The 27,810-nt window shown below is 35.2% G+C and overlaps 1 protein-coding gene across 15 annotated transcripts in view; it reads right to left on the bottom strand.

Annotated features, from left to right (window-relative positions):
- Positions 1 to 27,810, bottom strand: part of LOC138319423 (MAP/microtubule affinity-regulating kinase 3-like) — a 75,756-nt gene that overhangs the window by 4,332 nt on the left and 43,614 nt on the right. For 3 of the 15 annotated variants that reach the window (XM_069262571.1, XM_069262577.1, XM_069262579.1), the window contains exons 8-20: positions 25,737 to 25,872; positions 24,751 to 24,851; positions 24,159 to 24,278; positions 23,189 to 23,288; positions 16,836 to 16,948; positions 14,826 to 15,027; positions 14,025 to 14,167; positions 10,867 to 10,905; positions 8,554 to 8,756; positions 5,369 to 5,386; positions 2,399 to 2,548; positions 652 to 885; positions 78 to 125 (exon numbers count right to left, since the gene is read on the bottom strand). In XM_069262571.1, coding sequence (XP_069118672.1) covers positions 78 to 125; positions 652 to 885; positions 2,399 to 2,548; positions 5,369 to 5,386; positions 8,554 to 8,756; positions 10,867 to 10,905; positions 14,025 to 14,167; positions 14,826 to 15,027; positions 16,836 to 16,948; positions 23,189 to 23,288; positions 24,159 to 24,278; positions 24,751 to 24,851; positions 25,737 to 25,872 — 1,607 coding nt within the window. Of the gene's footprint in view, positions 1 to 77; positions 126 to 651; positions 886 to 2,398; positions 2,549 to 5,368; positions 5,387 to 8,553; positions 8,757 to 10,866; positions 10,906 to 14,024; positions 14,168 to 14,825; positions 15,028 to 16,835; positions 16,949 to 22,578; positions 22,679 to 23,188; positions 23,289 to 24,158; positions 24,279 to 24,750; positions 24,852 to 25,736; positions 25,873 to 27,810 lie in introns of all 15 variants that reach the window. The other 12 variants (XM_069262578.1, XM_069262581.1, XM_069262582.1 and 9 more) reach the window with 10 other exon arrangements.

Genomic DNA, 27,810 nt, shown 5'->3' with positions numbered 1-27,810 from the left:
TATTTTTGTGCAAGTTACTTTCAGTGTTATGTGTTCCCAAGTAAAACATAATGTGAGATACAACTTATCTCAAATACCTTTTTTTCATGTCCCGACCCTGACTATTGTTTTCTGGTATGAATTCTCTAAAAAACAAAAGAAAATAAGAATAATTGAGGGAATAAATGATAATCTGGATTAATTATGAGGATTAATCAGAGATATCACATGTCTGTCATGGTAAAAGGAATGTTTAGTTACTACATGTGACATGGCATAGCAATGTGTTCATGCAACTTCCTGCTACAGGTACACTCAAGCCAATCAAGACGCTCATCACAAAGATATACAGCACCACAAAGAGTGAGTGAGACAACTCTGCCTGTAGTCAGAGTAAGGGAGATAACTCTTCACTTAGAGTAGGGGGAGATAACTCTTCACAAGGCAACATAGAAAAGGAAATACAAGTCTTAACATGGTCACATAGAACAAACGAGATATCTCTTCGCATCATCACATAGAGTAGGGGAGTTAACTCTCCAAATAATGATTTATTTTTTTCTGATGAAACTATTATGGGTTTTAAAAGACTATGTCATAATGTGTTTTGTCCAGATAGTTAATACTAAAAGAAAATGATATATATTGTACTTCAATAAAACACCGCCTTACCTTCTGCTAAATTTTGATGTAAGCTTATTTAAGAAAGACATGCGGCCTGCCTGGCCCATGGCCGAGGTATCCTGAGAGTGGGACGGAAGACCGTCAGGCCCATTGTATTGGCGCTGCCTTCTGTCCCGAATAGGCCCACCATGGAATGTATTCCTGCTGGCTGTGTTACGATAGAGGGAGCTTTTAGGAGCAGCGGGGGAGACAGGCACAGTGGAGGTTTTTCCTGGAGCCGTTCTAGAGAGAGAAAACGCACAAATTATAAAATATATCATCTGTTACTGTCTAGCTTTACAAATAAACTGTTGATTGAAATCCCCAAGTTATAATGTTATTCTTTAATAGATTAAAACAGATTGCAAATATTTTGGTATAAAATTCCTCTGAAACATCAAATTATTTCTAATTTTCTATTTCTTTCAAACAGGAGACAATGATTAAATCTTTATCCATATCAAAACCAATATGTAACCTGTCCTACTAGAAATATCAATTGTGTTCATATGTACAGTATGCTTGCAGCCAAAGGAATCAAAGATATATTAAGATATATTTTATAATGAACATCAATCCTTACATCCTTGTTTTGGTTTTAGGTAATCTGGTAACTAAGGTTGCTAGGCTAAATAGACTGTATACGCTAATGTACACACAATCAGACGTTACAGAGAAACATGTAAATATATACATCACTATGATACGAAATTATGGATTAGATTTGTAATAAAAGAGAAGATGATTGTGCAAGATAAAATACATCTGATCTTCATCACAAATTATCCAGCTCAAGTAATTTTCAATTAAACAAAACATTTTAGAAACTAGCAATTGGTTTGTAGGTATATTTTTCTCTTTGGTTTGTAGGTATATTTTATCTCTTTGGTTTGTAGGTATATTTTATCTCTTTGGTTTGTAGGTATATTTTATCTCTTTGGTTTGTAGGTATATTTTATCTCTTTGGTTTGTAGGTATATTTTATCTCTTTGGTTTGTAGGTATATTTTATCTCTTTGGTTTGTAGGTATATTTTATCTCTTTGGTTTGTAGGTATATTTTATCTCTTTGGTTTGTAGGTATATTTTATCTCTTTGGTTTGTAGGTATATTTTATCTCTTTGGTTTGTAGGTATATTTTATCTCTTTGGTTTGTAGGTATATTTTTCTCTTTGGTTTGTAGGTATATTTTATCTCTTTGGTTTGTAGGTATATTTTATCTCTTTGGTTTGTAGGTATATTTTATCTCTTTGGTTTGTAGGTATATTTTATCTCTTTGGTTTGTAGGTATATTTTTCTCTTTTTCTTTTTTTTTGTTAGTAATAAGCCAATTCATCTTGATTTCTGGCTCAAAGCAAGCACATGTACACCAAAACCAAATAAACATGTAAAATACATAAACATGGGAAATTTGAGCAGAAAATGTAGTAGAAAAGGAAATTAGTTAAAAATAAATACAAAGAAAGACGAGCTATATTACATAGATTTGGAGATATTAGTCGGATGACTCCATACTAAATACACAAGGCAGACACAGAAACTACATGTACAGGTCTAGAGAAAAATCTATTTAAGGACACGAGATTAGCTTCTTAAATTTCATCTTAATGTTGCATTCAAATTTTCGGATATATTCCTATTTCTCGATCTCTCATATTAAATTCTAAGGGAGTAGTACTAGTAAACTGGTATGATTTTGTTTGCAGAAAAAGCTGTTAAGTGACCGTGATAAAACTCTTATTTTTTGTCAGTACTCACGTTGGCCGAAATTCACCATCTAAGGGAGGCAAGTCTGTAACCCGCGAAGTTTGAGACTGACTTAAACTTGCAGATTTGACATGGCCATGCCCTTTGGGTCTGACTGAAGGTACTTCTGATGATGAAGGGGTTGTAGAATTGGTCATAGGGCTGAAACAACATGCACACACAGCCAAGTCAATATTTATAGAGAAGTACATACAACAGGAGCATTCCACATGTATATCATATTATCTAAACAACGCCTAACAAGACTTTTACTAATGATACACAGACTAAACGGGGTACTTCTCGTCTCCAGACAGAATCGGTGTATTCTCTATAGATCCTTGCCAATGCCCTACAATGACTTGCCTCGAGTTATGCTCAAACATCAAGAATTCTGCATGCTTACACAATTGAAAGGCTGTGCTAATCTAATGTTTCCGTCTCTGTTATAAAGTCCTAACTATGACGGTTATCTACCAGAAAAGGTGCTGTGTACAATACTTCATCAACTTACAAACAAGAGGCCCAGAGGACCTTAGCTGCAATATTGTAGCCCAAAAGACTTATAGACAGAAAATGGTGTCGTCTTTAGAGCTACAATTGGTGCCTATTACCGCTAATGGAGCAAATTAATGATTATGCAAACCATTATTAATCATTTGTTTGCATTTTATCGTACTTGTTTGGTATCGCTTACCTACTAGGCAATAAAACTGAACCACATAAAATATCAAATTCTCATCAAGGCATCATTTTTTTTACATATTACATATGAAGATCTTTCTGAGGGGAATTTATACGGCGAGTCCACAAATTGTGAATTTGACGTCTTGTGAGCTGTACGGTAGATATTAAGAATGGTAGTTATGTTTGTTTTGGACAAAAATAATATGTAAATGCATGTATACGCATAAAATAATCGGAAACCTACAAAAAAGTATGAAAAACTATGCCCGAGTGATTTTCGGAGGCAGTGCTCCACTACGACACATAGGGACCAATTCGTACCCGGCCGAAAGGTATAGTAGGCCGGGTACGTATATTCGTTCTAAGAGGACCTGTATCGCTCACCTGGTTTGTAATGCCAAATAATTTTCTGAATACAGGTTCATTGTTTCTTTTCTGAAGGAATTTTAATATTAACCTCTAAATCCCCTATTGGGCCCCACCCCTCCTGCCCCCTGGGGGTCAGAGCCAAATTTTATACAAGTTCTGTTCCCCTTCCACAAAGGATGTTTGTGGCCAAATTTGGTTACAATCCATGCAGAACTCTATGAGAAGTAGCGATTGATAGAATTTACCTCTATTTCCCCTATTGGGCCCCGCCCCTCCTGCCCCCTGAGGGTCAGAGCCAAAATTTATACAAGTTCTGTTCTCCTACCCCGAAGGATGTTTGTGGCCAAATTTAGTTACAATCCATACAAAACTCTAGGACAATTAAGTAGCAATTTATAGAATTTACCTATAATTCCCCTATTGGGCCCCGCCCCTCCTGCCCCGGGGACCAGAGCCAAAATTTATACAAACTCAGTTCTTATTCTCCCAAGGATATTTCTGGCCAAATTTGGTTACATTCCATGCAGAACTCTATGACTAGTAGCGAATTAAAGGATTTACCTCTATTTCCCCTATTGGGCCCCACCCCTCCAGCCCCCGGGGGGCCAGAGCCAAAATTTATACAAGTTCTGTTCCCCTTCCCCCAAGGATGTTTGTGGCCAAATTTGGTTACAATCCATGTAGAACTCTATGACAAGTAGCGATTTAAAGGATTTACCTCTATTTCCCCTATTGGGCCCCACCCCTCCTGCCCCCGGGGGGGGTCAGAGCCAAAATTTATACAAGTTCTGTTCCCCTTCCCCCAAGGATGTTTGTGGCAAAATTTAGTTACAATCCATGTAGAACTCTATGACTAGTAGCGATTTAAAGGATTTACCTCTATTTCCCCTATTGGGCCCCGCCCCTTCTGCCCCCGGGGGGTCAGAGCCAAAATTTATACAAGTTCTGTTCCCCTTCCCCCAAGGATGTTTGTGGCAAAATTTAGTTACAATCCATGTAGAACTCTATGACAAGTAGTGATTTAAAGGATTTACCTCTATTTCCCCTCTTGGGCCCCGCCCCTCCTGCCCCCGGGGGGGTCAGAGCCAAAATTTATACAAGTTCTGTTCCCCTTCCCCCAAGGATGTTTGTGGCCAAATTTGGTTACAATCCATGTAGAACTCTATGACAAGTAGCGATTTAAAGGATTTACCTCTATTTCCCCTATTGGGCCCCGCCCCTCCTGCCCCCGGGGGGTCAGAGCCAAAATTTATACAAGTTCTGTTCCCCTTCCCCCAAGGATGTTTGTGGCAAAATTTAGTTACAATCCATGTAGAACTCTATGACTAGTAGCGATTTAAAGGATTTACCTCTATTTCCCCTATTGGGCCCCGCCCCTCCTGCCCCCGGGGGGTCAGAGCCAAAATTTATACAAGTTCTGTTCCCCTTCCCCCAAGGATGTTTGTGGCAAAATTTAGTTACAATCCATTCAGAACTCTATGACAAGTAGCGATTTAAAGGATTTACCTCTATTTCCCCTATTGGGCCCCGCCCCTCCTACCCCCGGGGGGGTCAGAGCCAAAATTTATACAAGTTCTGTTCCCCTTCTCCCAAGGATGTTTGTGGCAAAATTTGGTTACAATCCATGCAGAACTCTATGACTAGTAGCGATTTAAAGGAAATGTTGACGGACAGACGGACGGACGGACGACGGACGGACGACGGACGCCGCGCCATGACATAAGCTCACCGGCCCTTCGGGCCAGGTGAGCTAAAAAATAAAAATTACAGCCAAGAAAAAATCATTCACTCAAAGAATGCATGTGTAAAGTTGAGAAGATAACTGGATAATTCAACTGAAAAATCTTATGTATTTTCAAAAAGAAAGCATTCGTCTGGATTACAGAAGACAAGCACAAGACATCTAAAACTGTAAAGAGTATTTACCTAGGTTCTGTTGGCTGACTATGTAGAGAAAAGAAAGATCCACTATATACAGTGATTAATTAGCATGCTACACATGTATACCATTAGTACCCTATCACACCTTATATATACCCCTTCTCAGGAAGATAACAAGAGGCCCATGGGCCTTAACAGTTACTTAAGTTTGGATATAGAATGAAACACAGACATATAAACACTAATATACTGGCCCTTGAATTTGATCAGTGATTTGATAAATTTGACTTTTTAATCTATGAAGAGTATTTGCTTCCATTAAACCTGTGAACTCGGAAGAAGATTTTTTGAGTGAAATTTTATGTCATTTTGACCCTGTTTGGCCCTGCCCCTCTGATCCCCCAGGGGGTCAGTGAGGACCGATATGGATGTTAGATTGCTATATCTCAGGCTAATAATTCTAATCAATTTTGACTCATTTCCTATGAAAATTGAGCAAATAATGTTCATAAATGTGTTTTTTCTATATAGACTAAAGTGAACTTGACCCTCTCCCAAAGAGGAAATGCGAGACCCCAGGGTCACAGAAATCACAATTTTTACAAAACACCTCAAGACCTTTCCATCTATAAAGAGTATTTGATTCTACCATTTCCAGAATTTTAGAAGATTTTTGAAGTTTTAGCCTATTTGACCCCTTTTAGACCCCCTGGGGCAGGGGGGTCAGCCAAACCAATATGGATATGATATTGAAATGCGATCTCAGGCTAATAATTCTTACTAAGCTTGACTCGTAAAGGTGTTTTCCCTTATATAAACTATAGTATACTTGACCCCCTCCCCAGGGGGAAATGAGAGACTCTAGGTTCATATATTTCACAATTTTTGTAAAGGACCTCAAGACCTCTGCCAATCAACGAATTTAAGAAGAAATTTTTGAAGTTTAAGCCTAACTGACCCCTTTTGGCCCCACCCTTAAGGCCCCTGGGGGTCAGTCATGGAAAATTTGTTAATAAGATTTAATGGCCATCTCATACTGAAAATTCTTACAACATCTCACTCATTTTCCATTACAAATGACCAAATTATGCTCAAAAATGTGTTTTCCCTATCTAAACTATAGTGAACTTAACCCAACCCCCCTCAAGAGGAAACGAATGACCCAAGGGATTTAATTCACAATTTTTGTAAAGGATCTTAAGACCTTTCTATCTATGAAGTGTATTTTATTCTACCACATCTCTGGAAAGTGGAAAAGATGATTTTTGAAATTTTAGTCAATTTTACCCCTTTTGGCCCCTTCCACAGAACCCTGGGGGTTGGGGACAATATAATTCACAATTTTGATTGGCCTTATGCCTTAGAAAGTTTGTGCAAAATTTAATTGAAATTGCTTCAGCAGTTTTGGAGAAGACGTTGAAAATGTAAATTGTTTATAGACAGACAATGGACAACCACGTACAAAAGGCGACTAGAATAGGTCACTTGAGACGAAGACTTCGTCTCAGGTGCCCAAAAAACACACACCCCTACAGATAATAGACAATGTACCAACCCCACAAACATTTCAGTACAGAAAACAAATCTTCTGGTACAAGGTAGTTAAATTATTACAGGTTTAAATTATTAGGAAGGAGGATATAAATGGAACGCATAAAAAGTGAAAATGAACGAGTTCCTTTCTCATACCATAACCAGACACCACCTCCTCTATCAGATATCCCTGTTTACCCTACCCCTCCTCACTTAATCTCCTCTATCAGATATCCCTGTTTAGACCCTACCCCTCCCCACTTAATCTCCTCTATCAAATATCCCTGTTAAGACCCTACCCCTCCCCACTCAATCTCCTCTATCAGATATCCCTGTTTAGACCCTACCCCTCCCCACTTAATCTCCTCTATCAGATATCCCTGTTTAGACCCTACCCCTCCCCACTTAATCTCCTCTATCAGATATCCCTGTTTAGACCCTACCCCTCCTCACTTAATCTCCTCTATCAGATATCCCTGTTTAGACCCTACCCCTCCCCACTTAATCTCCTCTATCAGATATCCCTGTTTAGACCCTACCCCTCACCACTCAATCTCCTCTATTAGATATCCCTGTTCACCCTATCCCTCCCCACTTAATCTCCTCTATCAGATATTACTGTTTAGACCCTACCCCTCCCCACTTAATCTCCTCTATCAGATATCCCTGTTCACCCTACCCTTCCCTACTTAATCTCCTCTATCAAATATCCCTGTTTAGACCCTACCCCTCTTCACTTAATCTCCTCTATCAGATATCCCTGTTTACCCTACCCCTCCCCACTCAATCTCCTCTATCAGATATCCCTGTTCACCCTACCCCTCCCCACTTAATCTCCTCTATCAAATATCCCTGTTTAGACCCTACCCCTCTTCACTTAATCTCCTCTATCAAATATCCCTGTTTAGACCCTACCCCTCACCACTCAATCTCCTCTATCAGATATCCCTGTTTACCCTACCCCTCTTCACTCAATCTCCTCTATCAGATATCCCTGTTTACCCTACCCCTCCCCACTCAATCTCCTCTATTAGATATCCCTGTTTACCCTATCCCTCTCCACTTAATCTCCTCTATCAGATATCCCTGTTTAGACCCTACCCTCCCCACTCAATCTCCTCTATCAGATATCCCTGTTCACCCTACCCCTCCCCACTTAATCTCATTTATCAGATATCCCTGTTTAGACCCTACCCCTCTCCACTTAATCTCCTCTATCAGATATCCCTGTTTAGACCCTACCCTCCCCACTTAATCTCATTTATCAGATATCCCTGTTTAGACCTTACCTCTCCCCCACTTAATCTTCTCTATCAGATATCCCTGTTCACCCTACCCCTCCCCACTCAATCTCCTCTATCAGATATCCCTGTTCACCCTACCCCTCCCCACTTAATCTCCTCTATCAAATATCCCTGTTTAGACCCTACCCCTCTCCACTTAATCTCATTTATCAGATATCCCTGTTTAGACCCTACCCCTCTCCACTTAATCTCCTCTATCAGATATCCCTGTTTAGACCCTACCCTCCCCACTTAATCTCATTTATCAGATATCCCTTTTTAGACCTTACCTCTCCCCCACTTAATCTTCTCTATCAGATATCCCTGTTTAGACCCTATTCTATAAACCTATTATCCCTAGGCTTCCCCCATACATATCTACAAAGTTGATCCGTGTCTGTATAAGTCCCCTACCTGCGGGCGTCCTGGCCATTAGTAGTGCGTGTTTTCTCAGCAGGGGTCTGAACACGGGCGTCGCCTGGACTGAAGGTTTCACTGCGGCCTGTACGACGAGGAATGCTGCTGATTACACTATTTTTGGGTGTTGATGATGATGAAGAAGAAGATCCACTGAGTTTCTTTGGCATGGTCGCCCTTGTTGGAGTGGAAGAACTGATCTGTTGACGAACATCAATATATCACAATAAAGTATTAACTAAATTGATTTGAAAGCAAAGGCCAATTCAAGCAGATGGATCTTCATATATAAGTAAATGGGGAACTAATACCTATGGTACATTTAAAACTTAAAACCAGAAATGGAAATGATAGGGGTGCTTGTGTCCTCCTCCCATGCTACAGATTCAATTATCAGTAGTTAGCACTTCTTCATATATTTGCACAATATGCTAAAATCTTCATTTTTATAAATTGAAATGAAAATTAATTAAAAATCCATCGCTTATAAAATTTAGAACCCATCATATATATCATTTTGTGTTGAAGCAACAAAGCAGTTTTGTAATGCTGCCTATTTCCAAGCTCTTACGGCTAAATCCACAGAAGATGACCTATTGCAGCAGTACAGTAATAACAGATGGAGCTGGCAGCTGGTGTGTTATGGTGTATAATAGCTGTGTTCATCTTCTTCAACACAAGGTAACACACTACCGAACTACAGCCAGAAGACAACATGTCAGTAAGGTTTGTAGTTCTCTGGGGTTTGTCTCAAGTTGTAAGGGCACTCAACAAATTACTGTCTAAGTTCTATACATGCACTGGGGAAAAATAACTTGCCATGCCAAAATCATCAACATCCCATGCAACTCCAAACCCTTCAACTCTTCAGCTGAAGTTTTATTATTCACTAAAAACTACTTAAACAAACTTGATAACTAAACCCGGTTATATAAATGAGTTTAGACATTCTAAACACCATGCATAATTGAACAATCTTAAGTTCCTTGTAATTTTCCTCCAATTTTCATTTCAATCACACAATCGTAACTCCTCAAGACTAACACAATACTATCTGTACTTTAAGGATGTATTCTTCTGTGGTTTCAGTCCCGTTAAAGTCTCGTTTCGACATAGATCAAAAACGTTATGAGATTTTCAAATACGATTTATCAATATCTGTAACATGTGGTCTGTAGCAAATTTTGTCAAAAAATTACATTTCTATTTTTAGTAGATTTTTTTACACAGCGATTTTTAGAAATGGCCCATTTGGCGGCCATTTTGAAATTGTGTCTTTTTTGGCTTTGAGAAGAGCCATCGTTTTCCCATTTTTCACTTAAATTGTTTTTACTTAAATCATCACAGCGTCAGCATTTTCAGCTGTATCGAGTTAATTTTTGCTGTAAATCTTCACTGGGTTCATGTTAATTAAAATATTGAACATTAATGTGTGAAATGATACACTTTTGTCACTTTATTTTTACATTTAATGGTAATTTGAGCACTTTTATTTTTCAGTCAAAAATATTGAAAAATAACATATATTTAAATGGGGCAAAAAAGTAAGCACACGGACCCCCCATTTTTCTGCCTGATTAAGAAAGAACAACCCTTTCCCTATTGATATGCAAACTATTGACAAAAGTTTAATACCAGAACTTTTTCTATAAAGTATTAAATTTGACAAAAATGGCAGAAAATGGTGCATTTTGGAGCTCAAAATTAAGGGGTAGGGGTAGCATATGTTGTTATTTTGAGAAAAAATATGACTCTTATTAATCATAACTGATATATTTTTAATGAAGACTACTGGAAAATAAATTCTACAAACATCCATACATATCAAACACCTCATTAGGAAATTATGGCTTTAAATTCTAGTGTATGTGGTCAAAACGGCGAAATTCCAATAAAATCCACTATTTTGTCATTTTGGTATCTTTGAGTGACAATAACTCAAAAACGAGCACACGGACATATGTTTTTTCTTCCATTTTCTTTCATGGTATGAACTCCTCTTTCCAAAAATTTATATGAGAAAAAAAGTTTAATACAAGAAAATTTTGACTTCTCATAGGAGTACTTCCTTAACTGTTTTGACATCTTAGCTTCTAAAGTTCTCTAGATTTCAGTGCCACAGTAGTTCTAAGAGTTTATGATAGTGTTAATGCATGTGTTAACTTCTTTGATCTGTTGAGTAGAATATATACACTATGTTTATAGATGGGGACATCATTTGTACAAAGAAAACTTTAAAAAGTTAACTATAAATAGTATTGAGAGATGTACAGAGGAGACTAAACAGGAGAGAGAATGGCGATCATTCACCTTTGGACCTTTGTAACTGTCTCGGGTAATTGCACTCCTCTGAAAATGATAAAATTCAAATAAAGCAAAGTGGCTACAGTGAGAGTTAGTAATGGCTGAATACATTATACATCATACTGGAAATATCTCACAAATGCCATAGTTAAACTGTTGATTTAATAATTGACTGACATAATAACCTGATCATCAGAAGATAGAGCCTTGTTTATCCTAGTTAAATACATGCATTAGTAAGGTGTGAAAGCAATGGCTTTATTTAGTCAGCTAGTAAGTGTATTGGGTGCTTTATCACTAAACACATGCAGCATGCAGAATTTTCTTTATAACCATCAGATATACAAAATGAAGGCTATGTTATGTAGATATATATAATAGAACATGGAGCCACTTGTGATATAGAGAGCCTGACCACACTATACACTATAGTCACCTCGACCAATACATTCATATTTAGATTAGACCATAAAGTGAAGCACGTGCTTGAGCCGAGTAGGATAAAGGCTCACTTGGCCTGGACAACCTTTGTCATGCTTTCCATACAAGTTATATTGTTTGTTTTTAATCCACATGCACATCTATTTCAAAAATAAATGTAATATATTTTACTACAAATTATATTTACCCAACATTGTTACACAAAATCAAATTAAAGCATGAGACATACATTTTTAGAAATCCTTTAAAACCCAAGGTATGGGGCACAAATCTGTTGTTTTTAGTTATCAATGTTTTATTTGAGACCAGTTGTGTTGTGTATCACTACTATTACAACTATTGTAGTTATTAACTACTTGGCAGTGTAATCTTACCGATAATTACTAATCATGTAATCTTATCGATAATTACTAATCATGTAATCTTACCGATAATTACTAATCATGTAATCTTACCGATAATTACTAATCATGTAATCTTACCGATAATTACTAATCATGTAATCTTACCGATAATTACTAATCATATAATCTTACCGATAAGTACTAATCATATAATCTTACCGATAATTACTAATCATGTAATCTTACCGATAATTACTAATCATGTAATCTTACCGATAATTACTAATCATGTAATCTTACCGATAATTACTAATCATATAATCTTACCGATAAGTACTAATCATATAATCTTACCGATAAGTACTAATCATGTAATCTTACCGATAATTACTAATCATGTAATCTTACCGATAATTACTAATCATGTAATCTTACCGATAAGTACTAATCATATAATCTTACCGATAAGTACTAATCATGTAATCTTACCGATAAGTACTAATCATGTAATTTACTGATAATTACTAATCATATAATCTTACCGATAAGTACTAATCATGTAATCTTACCGATAATTACTAATCATGTAATCTTACCGATAAGTACTAATCATATAATCTTACCGATAAGTACTAATCATGTAATCTTACCGATAAGTACTAATCATGTAATTTACTGATAATTACTAATCATGTAATTTACTGATAATTACTAATCATGTAATTTACTGATAAATACTAATCATGTAATTTACTGATAATTACTAATCATGTAATTTACTGATAATTACTAATCGTGTAATCTTACCGATAATTACTAATCATATAATCTTACTGATAATAATGAACAAGAGATCCCAGAGGCGCCCACCTAAGAACGATCTTTGTCTGACAAAGGAAATAGGGATCTTTTCTCTGCTTTTCAAACTTTTACTACATATTACTACACATGAAATTTGAGAAAGATCCTTTGACTACTTTAACAGATATTTAACAGTAACAAACTTCAATTATCAAAATCCAAGATGGCTACCTGTCGGCCATCTTATTCACTGATCTGTCCTAAAATGCAATATGCACAACTAGACCCCTATGGACCTAGAGGAACCTGCACATGAAATTTGAGACCAATCCCTTCAGTACTTTCTTAGAAATAGCGGTAACAAGCTTCAACTATCAAAATCCAAGATGGTGTCCTGTCGGCCATCTTGTGCACCGATCGGTCCGAAAATGCAAAATGCACAACTAGGATCCTAGGAGAACCTGTATATGAAATTTGAGAAAGATCCCTTAAGCACTTTGGGAAAAATAGTGGTAACAAATTTTAACTATCAAAATCCAAGATAGCCGCCTGTCGGCCATCTTGTTGACCGATCGGTCCCAAAATGCAATATGCACAACTAGGGTCCTAGGGGAACCGACATATGCAATATGAGAAAGATCCCTTAAGTACTTTCTGAGAAATAGCGATAACAAGAATTGTTAACGGACGGACGGACGGACGACGGACCATGGACGAAAGGCGATTTGAATAGCCCACCATCTGATGATGGTGAGCTTATCATGTAATTTACTGATAATTACTAATCATGTAATTTACTGATAAATACTAATCATTTAATTTACTGATAATTACTAATCATGTAATTTACTGATAATTACTAATCATGTAATTTACTGATAATTAATTACAAATCATGTAATTTACTGATAATTACTAATCATGTAATTTACTGATAATTACTAATCATGTAATTTACTGATAATTACTAATCATGTAATTTACTGAAAATTACAAATCATGTTATTTACTGATAATTACTAATCATGTAATTTACTGATAATTACTAATCATGTAATTTACTGATAAATACTAATCATGTAATTTACTGATAATTACTAATCATGTAATTTACTGATAATTACTAATCATGTAAATTTCTGATAATTACTAATCATGTAATTTACTGATAATTACTAATCATGTAATTTACTGATAATTACTAATCATGTAATTTACTGATAATTACTAATCATGTAATCTTACTGATAATAAATCATTCTTTACAGCCAATACATTTTTCATGTATGTTTTAAGCAAATATAAAGCTTGCAAAGTCAGTGTGAAAAAGAATAATTATCATCCAATTTGAAGGGAAAACCATGCATCATGCTTTTATAACCAAGCTCATAAAAAACATACAAAATGAACAATTTTTTTTTCTTATTAACACACATTTCATGAAAATCAGTTACCGTTTCCAACAAAAGAACCAAATCAATTACATAACAACAGCAGAATACCAGAAAGCCTGAAGTGAACTGGATGATCGACTTCGTTACACGATAAATCAAGACAACTCCGCTGTGTGATACTTACGCCGACCTTGGGGGACTCCATCGAGGATCCACCTGACGGCGTTTTTCTCCCTGATATGATATTCTCCTTAGTCGTTGATGTGTCTATCGCATTCTGTCGTCGTGAATGAGATGAGGACTGAGAACTAGTTGGTCCGGTCGTACCTGTAATTGTTGACAGATATTTTAATGTTTCTACTGATCCCATGAACAATAGCTTTTATATCTCATGTGTCTAATGTAAACAAAACAATAACCTTATAAAGTTATCCTAATGAGAATATCATCAAGAATGGAACAGACATTATAAAGTGGTCAAAAAGTTCAATCAATGAACAGAAGTATTATGATTTAGCAAATTCAAACACTTTTATAGAATATTATGCACTTTTACTGAAAATTAAACACTATTTTGCAGGCTGAATCAAACATGACTAGCTTGCAATGAAAGGATTGGATAAAACCATCAATGCTTTCAGAATACATGCCAGGAAAACAAGTGAGCTTATCTTATAATCAATGTCAGCAAAAATGGCAGGCTGTATTTATTGACTTTTTATTTTTTACATATAACATTTAACTAAATCACTCTTTTGCTTCTATTTTCATGTATTTTTTTTTTTTTAATTTTAATTTGAAGTATTTTTTTTTTCTTTTCATAATATCATAAGGCCTCCATAAAATAATATGAAAACCTTAATCTGCTTGCACTTGAAAGGGTAAACACAGAGGTTTATAAGCACAAAGTACTCTATGAGCGGGTACATATGGTTAACACACATTGGACAACACATAATACTCTACCAGCGGGTACAACACGTACGTCGGATACTACCATTATTTTCTGCACCTTGACTGTACCGCCGGCGACCCTGGCCCCCACTCGTCGTAGCAGACTGACTGCGAGTCACTTTGTTTGGAGACGTATTATTGTTTGCAGTATTTTCACTATGAGGTCGATTAGATGATGATAATGGTAAATGGCGCAACGATTGGCTACTCCCAGACCGATCACTTCCCTCCAACTAGAAATAAAGAGCAATGTCATCATTATAACACTTTCTTGTTTATGTCACCTCATCCGGTTGATAAATCTAAATAGTTATTCTGAAAGCAATGTCAAACATTTCCTTTTTACAAGTACAGTCAGTTCAACACTAACAGTACACTGTTGCGTCTCATCTACTTTTAAATACCGTATTTCACTGCAAATAAGACCCCCCTCCCAGAGAAGAAATAAAGGTCAAAAGTGGTGGGGGGTCTTATTTGCGGACAACCCGCCTGATAACATCGATCTATGAGGTCGCCATCTTGGATTTTTTAATGTCCTGTCATCGTTGTAACAGTCGTATGACAGATGGGTAATAGCAAGATGTTCAAGTATTTATAATAATAATGAAGACGTATGAGTAATATTAAATCAAATATTATGACAAATTAAAATATAATTTGTTAAACAATATTAGGGCAGTTGTAAGTCTGAAAGGAAACGCACATTTTTGCAAGAGTCACACGGACATTCACCAATGAATCAAAACGAAGAAACAGCATCATAAGCAATGTCATTTTAATCTAGAAGTTTTAATAATCGTATTGTTATTTTAAAATATTCAAATTAGGTTTATTGTTTACGATCACAACTACATCTCCGTCTTAGTAAACACGTGAATCAATCGCCGTGAATCGAAAGGACGATCGCCGTTCAGACTCAGGCCTATTTAAAATTCACTGCAAACGTTTACATATCAAATTTTTTCATAGACAGAAGAATTAACGTACATTTGTCTCAGTCAAATGAGCAAACGATCGTGATTTAACTTCAACGTGCCGACATGCACTGATGCAGTTGTACACACATGTGTAGGAAAATGGCGCCGGGTTGAAGCCATACTTTCACATTTTCACACCGGGTCGTGTTTGGGAATTTGATCGGTATTGCTATTGATACGTTGATAGTTTTTGATAATATTTCAGATATTAATCCAAGTATTAACTGCATTAAAACATCGTAGCAAGTATTTTTGTATCCAGAGTAAAATACGAAACTTTGCGGCTAATCATATTATACTGACTGCGTAAACAAAACATGGCGGCCGAAAAGTAAAGCATGGTTTCTCCAACTGATCGTGAACTACAGGTACGTTACGTTCACAAATAAACATATTTGAAACTGTAAATGCCTTAAGTAGATGTTTTAGGTAATGATTGTATTAAGTTAGAATCCACGAGTGCAGAAACGATCTGCATCAATGACGAATATCTTTGCCGATGCATGTAAAAAATGACAAGCCGTACGAACACTAAAACGTGTTGAAGTGTTCATGGAAACAAATATCGGCGTATTTTGTTGAAAATAGCCTCCGATTAAATATAAGCATTGTTCACATTTCGTAGTTATTGATAATTAAATCACCCGTGAATTAACTTAAATTAAATGACAAAAATAACAAGCACACAAACAGTTCTTTACTACGTGATTTTTCTATGCCGATAAAATAAACAAAAAAAAGTTCCAATACAAAGTCATTTAGGTGATATTTTTAATTACACCATTGCTCAAATCCATCATCCAGTAAACTAAAAAATAGGTGGGGGGTCTTATTTGCAGACATCCCCCCTAAGTCTGAAAATGTGTCAAAATAGGTGGGGGGTCTTATTTGCGGGAGGGGTCTTATTTGCGGTGAAATACGGTAATGCAAATTCAAACAATATTTAATACTTATAAGTATGACTGAGAAAACTTTTGGTAAAATGAACAAATTGCTCTGTAATGATTACATGTTTTGATTGTAACAGGAAATGAAGCCAGTATAACTACTGGCTGTAGCCTTACATCAGAGGAGCGGCGCCCCAGAAGGAGATACGTGGCCTGGATATCGTCATATTTCTGGTTGGTTATTGAATCTTCTATATCTTTTCTACTGTACCCCATGTTAACCATGATTTCTGTAATGATAAAACAATATAGATATTTCTTGTAGTGGTCATGGCATACTACATAATTACATGACCTTTAATGATATTTCAGTACTTGAGCATCAGCACATGTGCTTACTTAGTTCTGTCCTTACAAAGTTTAATTTGACGAAGTTCTTTTTTTTATGTAAAAGCAATATAAAGGTCAAGGGAAAGCAACATTTAGAAAATTTGGAAGCTTTAAAGCACCAAAATACAACACAACACAATGCACTAATCACATACTGAACTTTAAGGTCAATACACATAGCAAATCATTTGGAAAACAGTTTACTCTAAAACAGTTATCAATGATGTTTTACAGATTATGTTACTAATGTAACCATGGTTACAATTCTTGTACAGCAGCCTATGTTCTATTTTAATTCATTACTTTTATTTAAATAATCTTAACTTGATGGTACAGCTTCGTTCAATTTGAACTCCGCTTTGTTAGTAACATGAAATATCAACAACACTTATCTAGAAAACTAGAATGAACTATTGCACACAATTTTCACACAAGTTGGAACAGATTTTCAGCATTCAAGTTCTACTGAATTCATTTATGAGTCATGCAATTTTCCACTTCTAAAATTTCAAGATTAACATGCTTTTAGAAATAAATAAATCAACTTGATTTTGCTTTCATGACAATATCAAAACTAAAAGGTAACACTATTATATCATCTGCACAAGTTTATGAGAGGACAACAAGAAACAAAAATAACCACAAACTTTATAGGAGTAACATTCCTGGTCTTACCAAGGATCAGTAAGAAACAAAACTCCAACACAAGTCCATTTCATTACAACATTTGGAATATTTCAATGGATACTTCATCAGAGAGTGATGAGGGGACATGCATAATTAGGCATCACAAACGGAGATCACCAGAACAAACCAATCATAGAAAGGATACTCGACAGAGTAATTCATTCTTAATTTAAAAGTTTGAACTAGAGGCGACTTGTTCTACAATACATCTATTGGCACATACATTTCCAGTATCTATATACAGGTTTATACATCTCCAGTGTAGGAAAATACAAGTGCTGTCAAGATGCAACAGAGTGTAAACACATTGTTAGCACTAATATGTATGTACATCTCGACGTCCATGTGACACAGCTTGATAACACAAAGGGAGTTAAGCATGATTTCCTGCTGTATATGTAAGCTACACAACATCAACAGTGCAAGTTAACATCACTATATCGTGACCTCTGACCTATGACACCAAAGATTAACATGCGCCAATAAAGAGAAACGGATAGTATACCTTCTGCAACATGTGAAAAAACAACAGAAAAGGACATATTTAATTTCAGATATTTACACAGAGAGAAAAAAAGAACTTCTTATAAGTGAACAACAACGTTTAAACAAAAAGAAAAATTCAGAGAAAATACCAAAGAAATCACATTAAATGAAACTAAATATTGGTTTTTCTTTACAAAATAAAAACTGCACAATGTGCCATTCTCAAACGTAATAGATGACAACTGAAGATTTACATGTTATTGTGAAAAAGAGAGAAGAAAGTCACTGGTTCTATACAATTCTCACCAATCATTTGTGTCATTCCTAAGCCACCTAAATCCAACATTGTCAATACATAGCACACACAAACAAACAAGTACTCTTCCTAGTCCTTATAGCTATCAATATTATCTTAACGGAATCGAATATTTTAAAGTGAATAGTCGGGCAAAGGAAGGCTAAAGTTGGTAAAAATGGTGTTATATCCAGTATAATTTCTTACAAAACAGAAATCGTTTTGCATGCGAAGAAATGAATTTATATTATTGGAATCCTAAAACGTCCTCCCGGCTGGCTATGTCCGTATTGTCATTTCCACGCAACCTCGCTTTCAAAATTATTTTTAGAACTGCTAAATTTACACGGGGCTTTTCCATATTTTTCAATGGTCAAAACTGGACAACGCAAGCAGAACTTGACCGTTGTTTTGATATGTAAGGACTTTTGGAAGGCTAATGAATGCATTTAGACTGGTTTTAATTGCCCGACGATTCACTTTAAAGTAAAATTCAATGAGAAGCTAAAACACTACAAAGGTTTAAAGTAACATTCTTTTCATGACTACTAGATAGATAAATCATTATCCCAAAACTTTCCTACTTTTCCTCTCTATTTGTCAAAAGATTTCCACATGAAATGGTAACTATATCTCCAAGGGATAGACAGGGTGTTTCTCAAATCTTTCCTACTTTTCTGTGCCATTACATTGTCATATTCTAGAGTTTTCTTACTTTTCTGTGCCATTACATTGTAATATTCTAGAGTTTTCCTACTTTTCTGTGCCATTACATTGTCATATTCTAGAATTTTCCTACTTTTCTGTGCCATTACATTGTCATATTCTAGAATTTTCCTACTTTTCTGTGCCATCACATTGTCATATTCTAGAGTTTTCCTACTTTTCTGTGCCATTACATTGTCATATTCTAGAGTTTTCCTACTTTTCTGTGCCATTACATTGTCATATTCTAGAGTTTTCCTACTTTTCTGTGCCATTACATTGTCATATTCTAGAATTTTCCTACTTTTCTGTGCCATTACATTGTCATATTCTAGAGTTTTCCTACTTTTCTGTGCCATTACATTGTCATATTCTAGAATTTTCCTACTTTTCTGTGCCATTACATTGTAATATTCTAGAGTTTTCCTACTTTTCTGTGCCATTACATTGTCATATTCTAGAGTTTTCCTACTTTTCTGTGCCATCACATTGTAATATTCTAGAATTTTCCTACTTTTCTGTGCCATTACATTGTAATATTCTAGAGTTTTCCTACTTTTCTGTGCCATTACATTGTCATATTCTAGAGTTTTCTTACTTTTCTGTGCCATTACATTGTAATATTCTAGAGTTTTCCTACTTTTCTGTGCCATTACATTGTCATATTCTAGAGTTTTCTTACTTTTCTGTGCCATTACATTGTAATATTCTAGAATTTTCCTACTTTTCTGTGCCATTTCATTGTAATATTCTAGTTTTCCTACTTTTCTGTGCCATTACATTGTAATATTCTAGAATTTTCCTACTTTTCTGTGCCATTACATTGTAAAATTCTAAAGTTTTCCTACTTTTCTGTGCCATTACATTGAATATTCTAGAGTTTTCTTACTTTTCTGTGCCATTACATTGAAATATTCTAGAATTTTCCTACTTTTCTGTGCCATTTCATTGTAATATTCTAGTTTTCCTACTTTTCTGTGCCATTACATTGAATATTCTAGAGTTTTCTTACTTTTCTGTGCCATTACATTGAAATATTCTAGAGTTTTCTTACTTTTCTGTGCCATTTCATTGTAATATTCTAGTTTTCCTACTTTTCTGTGCCATTACATTGTAATATTCTAGAGTTTTCTTACTTTTCTGTGCCATTACATTGAAATATTCTAGAATTTTCCTACTTTTCTGTGCCATTTCATTGTAATATTCTAGTTTTCCTACTTTTCTGTGCCATTACATTGTAATATTCTAGAATTTTCCTACTTTTCTGTGCCATTACATTGTAAAATTCTAAAGTTTTCCTACTTTTCTGTGCCATTACATTGAATATTCTAGAGTTTTCTTACTTTTCTGTGCCATTACATTGAAATATTCTAGAGTTTTCTTACTTTTCTGTGCCATTTCATTGTAATATTCTAGTTTTCCTACTTTTCTGTGCCATTACATTGTAATATTCTAGAATTTTCCTACTTTTCTGTGCCATTACATTGTAATATTCTAGAATTTTCCTACTTTTCTGTGCCATTTCATTGTAATATTCTAGTTTTCCTACTTTTCTGTGCCATTACATTGTAATATTCTAGAATTTTCCTACTTTTCTGTGCCATTACATTGTAAAATTCTAAAGTTTTCCTACTTTTCTGTGCCATTACATTGTAATATTCTAGAGTTTTCCTACTTTTCTGTGCCATCACATTGTAATATTCTAGATTTTCCTACTTTTCTGTGCCATTACATTGTAATATTCTAGAGTTTTCCTACTTTTCTGTGCCATTACATTGTAATATTCTAGAGTTTTCCTACTTTTCTGTGCCATTACATTGTAATATTCTAGAGTTTTCTTACTTTTCTGTGCCATTTCATTGTAATATTCTAGTTTTCCTACTTTTCTGTGCCATTACATTGTAATATTCTAGAATTTTCCTACTTTTCTGTGCCATTACATTGTAATATTCTAGAATTTTCCTACTTTTCTGTGCCATTTCATTGTAATATTCTAGTTTTCCTACTTTTCTGTGCCATTACATTGTAATATTCTAGAATTTTCCTACTTTTCTGTGCCATTACATTGTAAAATTCTAAAGTTTTCCTACTTTTCTGTGCCATTACATTGTAATATTCTAGAGTTTTCCTACTTTTCTGTGCCATCACATTGTAATATTCTAGAATTTTCCTACTTTTCTGTGCCATTACATTGTAATATTCTAGAGTTTTCCTACTTTTCTGTGCCATTACATTGTAATATTCTAGAGTTTTCCTACTTTGTAATATTCTAGAGTTTTCCTACTTTTCTGTGCCATTACATTGTAATATTCTAGAGTTTTCCTACTTTTCTGTGCCATTACATTGTAATATTCTAGAGTTTTCTTACTTTTCTGTGCTTGCATTATATTCTAGATACATATTCTAGATTTTCCTACTTTTCTGTGCCATTACATTGTCATATTCTAGAGTTTTCCTACTTTTCTGTGCCATTCATTGTAATATTCTAGAATTTTCCTACTTTTCTGTGCCATTACATTGTCATATTCTAGAGTTTTCCTACTTTTCTGTGCCATTACATTGTCATATTCTAGAGTTTTCCTACTTTTCTGTGCCATTACATTGTCATATTCTAGAGTTTTCTTACTTTTCTGTGCCATTACATTGTCATATTCTAGAGTACTTGTTTGTTATCACAAGAACAGGCAAGTGATGAAAGGTTGGTCTCAATATGACACTGAAAGCCACTGTTTTATGTACAACAACATCAACTGTATTTTTCCAAAAATGATATGATTGAATCTGATGTACATGATTATGAAAGAGTACATAAAACAGTAGCTTGGCTGTAAACAGCCTCACAGCAACACTGCCCGTGGCCCTACCCCATCTGAAATCAAATGCTAGCAGTAAATCTGGGAAACACACAATGACGGTAGGCACAACAAATTTTGAGAATGCAAACTTACTAATGAAGAGTAAAGATTTATTTTTGTTTACGAGGGAAACTCTGATCAAGATAAAAAGTAAATATCTGCATGCTCAGAATTTACAGAACCAAATTTCATCAACTTTTGATTACCATCTTTCTTACGATTCTCAGTTGATTCTATTTCACTATAAATTTTTAAGAAAATATCCTGTGGTTATTTGGGTAATTTTGACATCCCTTGAGCAGTATTGATTGTACAGTTGTCCTCCTATGGGAAGGATTGTTTTCGCTGAACATTACTCCCATGGTAAGACACCAATCAATACCCTTTGATAAAAATAGTCCCACATTTAAAAGTGATGAAATCAGCTCTGTCTACGATGGGTGCCTGATGATAATGAGAGATTAGTAATAGACCAGGGCGGCGGAGGTGTTGTTACATTTACCTATCCGCTTTGGATCTACTAGATCCTTCGGCGGCTCTCTGTATGGCTTTAACTCTCTCTCTTCATACCCCATATTGATCCATCGGTCTTTCATAATATTCTGATCAAAATAAATTATACCAGTTCAAATGTCGATCAAAAACAATATCAATTTAGAGTGATGCCTAGTCATTGTTTAAGTGTGTGCGGATCACAATCTATCTTGTCAGTCCTTACAAAGCCCCCATTTAACAAACCATCAAATGTTTTGAAAGAGATTGGATCTACACAGACTAAAGACATACAATAGGCAACACTCTGACACAGGCTTTTGTTTCAGGCAGTAATATTCTTCACAGAAAGGAAAACTTTCCTCCAGCTTGATCAATTTGTGTGTAACAAGAAATCGGAGCTGTCTGTTCTAGAAGAGGATTAACTCCCCTCCAGCTTGATAAATTTGTTTGTAACAAGGAATCGGAGCTGTCCGTTCTAGAAGAGGATTACTGCCTGATACAAACAAGGACAGCGTCCTTTGAAGCCTTTAGGCAGAGCTGGGACACAGACTGAGCAAGGCTTGGTGAGAATATCTGCGTATATAGATGTGTCGTGGTTATGGCCCACTGATCATTACCTATCCGGACTGGGTCGAGCACATCTGCCGGAGGCTCTTTAAAAGGTTTAAGTTCATCATCTTCATAACCTATATTCATCCACTTGTCCCTCATTATATTCTGTGATGGAAGGCAGAGACAAAAGAGGCAAAAAGACGAGAGAATGTTAATATCACACCACATCTGTCAGTGTTGTTAGGGACCCCTGTCAGGTGTCTCTCACCAGTGCTCATCAGCTCATTTAACAGTAAGGAAATCATTAGCGGTTTTTTTTTAATATCAAAATTACTGGTATATATAGATATACAAAGATAGTGATAAAACACAGGATTTAAAATAAACTATGACAATAGATACTAAGAATAGGGCTATAATGAAAGTAATGCTCCTAATGGTATGCAGTGTGATTGTTACTGAAATCTAGGTTATCTAATGTGAATGCATCAACTCCAGTTAATCTAATTTATTAACCCCATTAGACAGGAAACAGAATCAAAGTGAAAGGAACTAGTATTCAACCATTAAAAGATTAAATTTTAAAAAATTCTAAGAAACAAACAGATAAATTAATATTAAGAGAAGGAGATGTGTGACCTTGTCCCCAGGACCATTGCCTCTGCCATATAGTAGTGGTTTGTATCTAGGGTGAGATGTGGGGCGTTGGGCATGGAGAAAGGGCCATTACATATGTATACATATATAGCAATTATAAACAGACAATTATAATCAACAGAAATATTAGGCTTATACATAGCGTTATGAAAACATGTAATAAACTTGTAAAAGTTGTATGAAGGCATCTATCTCCAAATTATCAATTATATAATGAAACATTTGACTTTTCAAAATTCAAAAATGGAAAATATACAGAATTTCGAAAATTTGCAATTCATATTAATCAGTTAATTATCCAACTCAATATGCCTTTTTATCTTATAATAATTTAAATAATGATTTTTTTTTTCTTCTAAACTTTATAACAATACCTACCTCTAAACTAGCTCTTTTGGTTGGATTTAAAACTAAAAACTTTTTCAACAAATTTTCACAGTCTGTGGACATATAAAAAGGTATACGGTATTTCCCCCGTAACACTCTTTCTCGTAGTTCCTGAAACACAAAATAATTTGTTATTTTAAATGTATTGTAGCTTTGGGCAAAATCATAGATAATTTGCTCACAATGAATACTACTACCCTAGTAGTAATACTATCCAATATATGCCAATTTTGTGTGAATTGGAAGCCATCCTAACTTCATGATTCACAATTTGATCATCAGAGTTGTGAAACTGTTATCTTTCAGCTTATTTAGCTGTTGCTCAAACCGTTGACAGAATAAATGATGTAATAAGTTGAGGGACAGATATTATCAACTGGTCGAATGGTTCTGTCAATCGTCTGGCGCAAGTTGTGTGGCGAGTATGTCACGGTCAGGCCGTCATGTTAATAATGTAAGTATACAAAATACTATGAATGCAATAGGGAGATAATTGTAGCCAACAAAATCATTGTTTTTGAATTATGGAAGTCATGGTAATAACCATTTAATAATGAATTACTTTTACAGTTTTGCTGTTTACCTTTAAATTTTGCCCATCAAATGGTAAGGACCCACTGACTAGTGTGTATAAAATAACGCCTAAACTCCACACATCCACCTCAGGACCGTCATACTTCTTCCCTGTAAACACAATTATACAACACTTTAATTCATACACATGGATGCATTTTTAATGCAAATCAAAGTTACTTAAACTCCAATTAGCTAAAACTCTGTGATTTCCAGTCCTGCGTGACCTATTCCCTTAGGATCCATCAGTTGAAGTCCAGAAAACTTTAATCATTCAATAAAACAAGACTTACTTTTAAATCAAACACTTTCCAGAAAACTTTAATCATTCAATAAAACAAGACTTACTTTTAAATCAAACACTTTTTAGACAAAACTTAATTTACTTCAGAATGATCCATTTTCATTTCTATAACAGCTGAAGCACATATTGGATATCTACAAGTGGATAATGAAGATATATTTCTTTGTCAAAAAAAAGAAAATTAACTTTTTAATTATAAAATTTAAAATATATCTGTGATTTGAGAAAAGAGGTTAAGAATGTAATGGTTATGTAGAGAAGTCATTACATCAGCTATGATAGTGAAGAGAGAAGAATGTCTGCACTTCAAGCCTCTATATAATTCTTACACACGGCCATGACGCAAGCAAATACTTTAGTCTCTTCAATTAATTTGTTTACGGCATGAATTCTTAATGACTTTTTCTAAAGAGGCCTTTCACTGAAAATGGTTTATATTGATTGCTTGGAGCCGACTTCTGTAATGTAACAATCCAATACAGGTAAACTCCTCATCAGATGTAGGTCACTCAGGTAAGAACAGGTAAGTAGGACTTAACTAGTTTTCCACTTCAGACAATATCTATTAAGTTTCCACTTGAGACATTATCTATTTAGAGTTTTCTCTCTAATTTTTACACAAAACAAAACATTTATGTACAATCATTTTCTAGCTGATTATCTCCTTTCGATTAACATCCAAATCAACTTGCCTTGAAAAAGTTCTGGGGCTGCATATGGTGGACTTCCACAAAATGTGTCTAATTTATTACCCGGTACAAACTCGTTGCTGAAACCAAAATCTGCTATTTTGATGTTCATATCCCCATCCAGCAGAAGATTTTCTGCCTGAAAATTAAAACAGAATACAGTTTAAGTTTTCTGCCCATAGATTAACCTTTTAGAATTAAGACTACCTTTTTAAACTCAACAATAAGATGCTGTTGAACAGAAAAGCAAACTGATGAGATGTACTGTAACCCTTATTTTTCTATGTTTTTTTACCCAATAAAATCTATGCAGTACTAGGATACATACTGCTTTATTTATTGTCTGTTTCCCATAGTTTAACAGGATAAATATGGTACTAGAATACACACTGTTGTATTACTGTCCCTGTCCCATATTTTAACAGGATAAATATGGTACTAGAATACACACTGTTGTATTACTGTCCCTGTCCCATAGTTTAACAGGATAAATATGGTACTAGAATACACACTGTTGTATTACTGTCCCCCCATGTCCTAGAATACATAGTCCCTGTATAGTTTAACAGGATAAATATGGTACTGTATAATACACACACTGTTGAATTACTGTCCCTGTCCCATAGTTTAACAGGATAAATATGGTACTAGAATACACACTGTTGTATTACTGTCCCTGTCCCATAGTTTAACAGGATAAATACAGTACTAGAATACAACCGTTGTATTACTGTCCCTGTCTAATAGTTTAACAGGATAAATATGGTACTAGAATACACACTGTTGTATTACTGTCCCTGTCCCATAGTTTAACAGGATAAATATGGTACTAGAATACACACTGTTGAATTACTGTCCCTGTCCCATAGTTTAACAGGATAAATATGGTACTAGAATACACACTGTTGAATTACTGTCCCTGTCCCATAGTTTAACAGGATAAATATGGTACTAGAATACACACTGTTGTATTACTGTCCCTGTCCCATAGTTTAACAGGATAAATATGGTACTAGAATACACACTGTTGTATTACTGTCCCTGTCCCATAGTTTAACAGGATAAATATGGTACTAGAATACACACTGTTGTATTACTGTCCCTGTCCCATAGTTTAACAGGATAAATATGGTACTAGAATACACACTGTTGTAGTACTGTGTGTTTCCCATAGTTTAACAGGATAAATATGGTACTAGAATACACACTGTTGTATTACTGTCCCTGTCCCATAGTTTAACAGGATAAATACAGTACTAGAATACACACTGTTGTAGTACTGTGTGTTTCCCATAGTTTAACAGGATAAATACGGTACTAGGATACACACGGCTGTATTACTGTCACGGTTTCCCTGGCGGCCATCTTGTTGACCGATTGGTCCCAAAATGCAATATGCACAACTAGGGGGAAAAGAGGAACCTACATATGAAATTTGAGAAAGATCCCTTCAACCCTTTCTGAAAAATAGCAGTAACAAACTCTAACTATCAAAATCCAAGATGGCTGTCTGGCGGCAGGACCATGGACGAAAAGCGATTTCAATAGTCTACCATCTGATCATGATGGTGGGCTAAAAATTCTAAGAATGTGGAAAACTAATGTTCTTTGTCATGTAAGCAACTTTGTTGTTCATTTTAGCCTTGCTTTTACTCAGCTTTCGTTTTGTATTCCAAAAATAGAATATTACGGTCTATTTTTAACATGTTTGGTGTTGGTATTCCCCACGTTTTCCTGCCATTTTAGATATGTATATAATCATTATAATAAAATCTTCAAAAACATCTGAAAATCATAGCTAAGCATATAGAACAACCTGATTTGGGTTCATGTCCCTTTACGGATAGTTATGGTGATATATATACCAATTTCCTGTCATTATTTTGTAGTTTATAAAACACCCAGAGAAATGGACCTCCGACTAGACATGACATCCTTTTCTGTCTGGCATTACAGATTGGTGACCGACTTTCTATTAGATTGCCTACAACTAAACATAATCAGATTTCTCTTTCCGTCAGTATTTCCTTGAGATCACCAACATGCTTTATTGCTGTCTTTAGAGCTAACAAATCTT

This window comes from Argopecten irradians, chromosome 3, assembly GCF_041381155.1.
Source record: "Argopecten irradians isolate NY chromosome 3, Ai_NY, whole genome shotgun sequence".
NCBI classification, from domain to species: domain Eukaryota; kingdom Metazoa; phylum Mollusca; class Bivalvia; order Pectinida; family Pectinidae; genus Argopecten; species Argopecten irradians.
The sequence above is the reverse complement of the archived record's forward strand: the minus strand, read 5'-3'. Positions and strand labels throughout refer to the sequence as shown.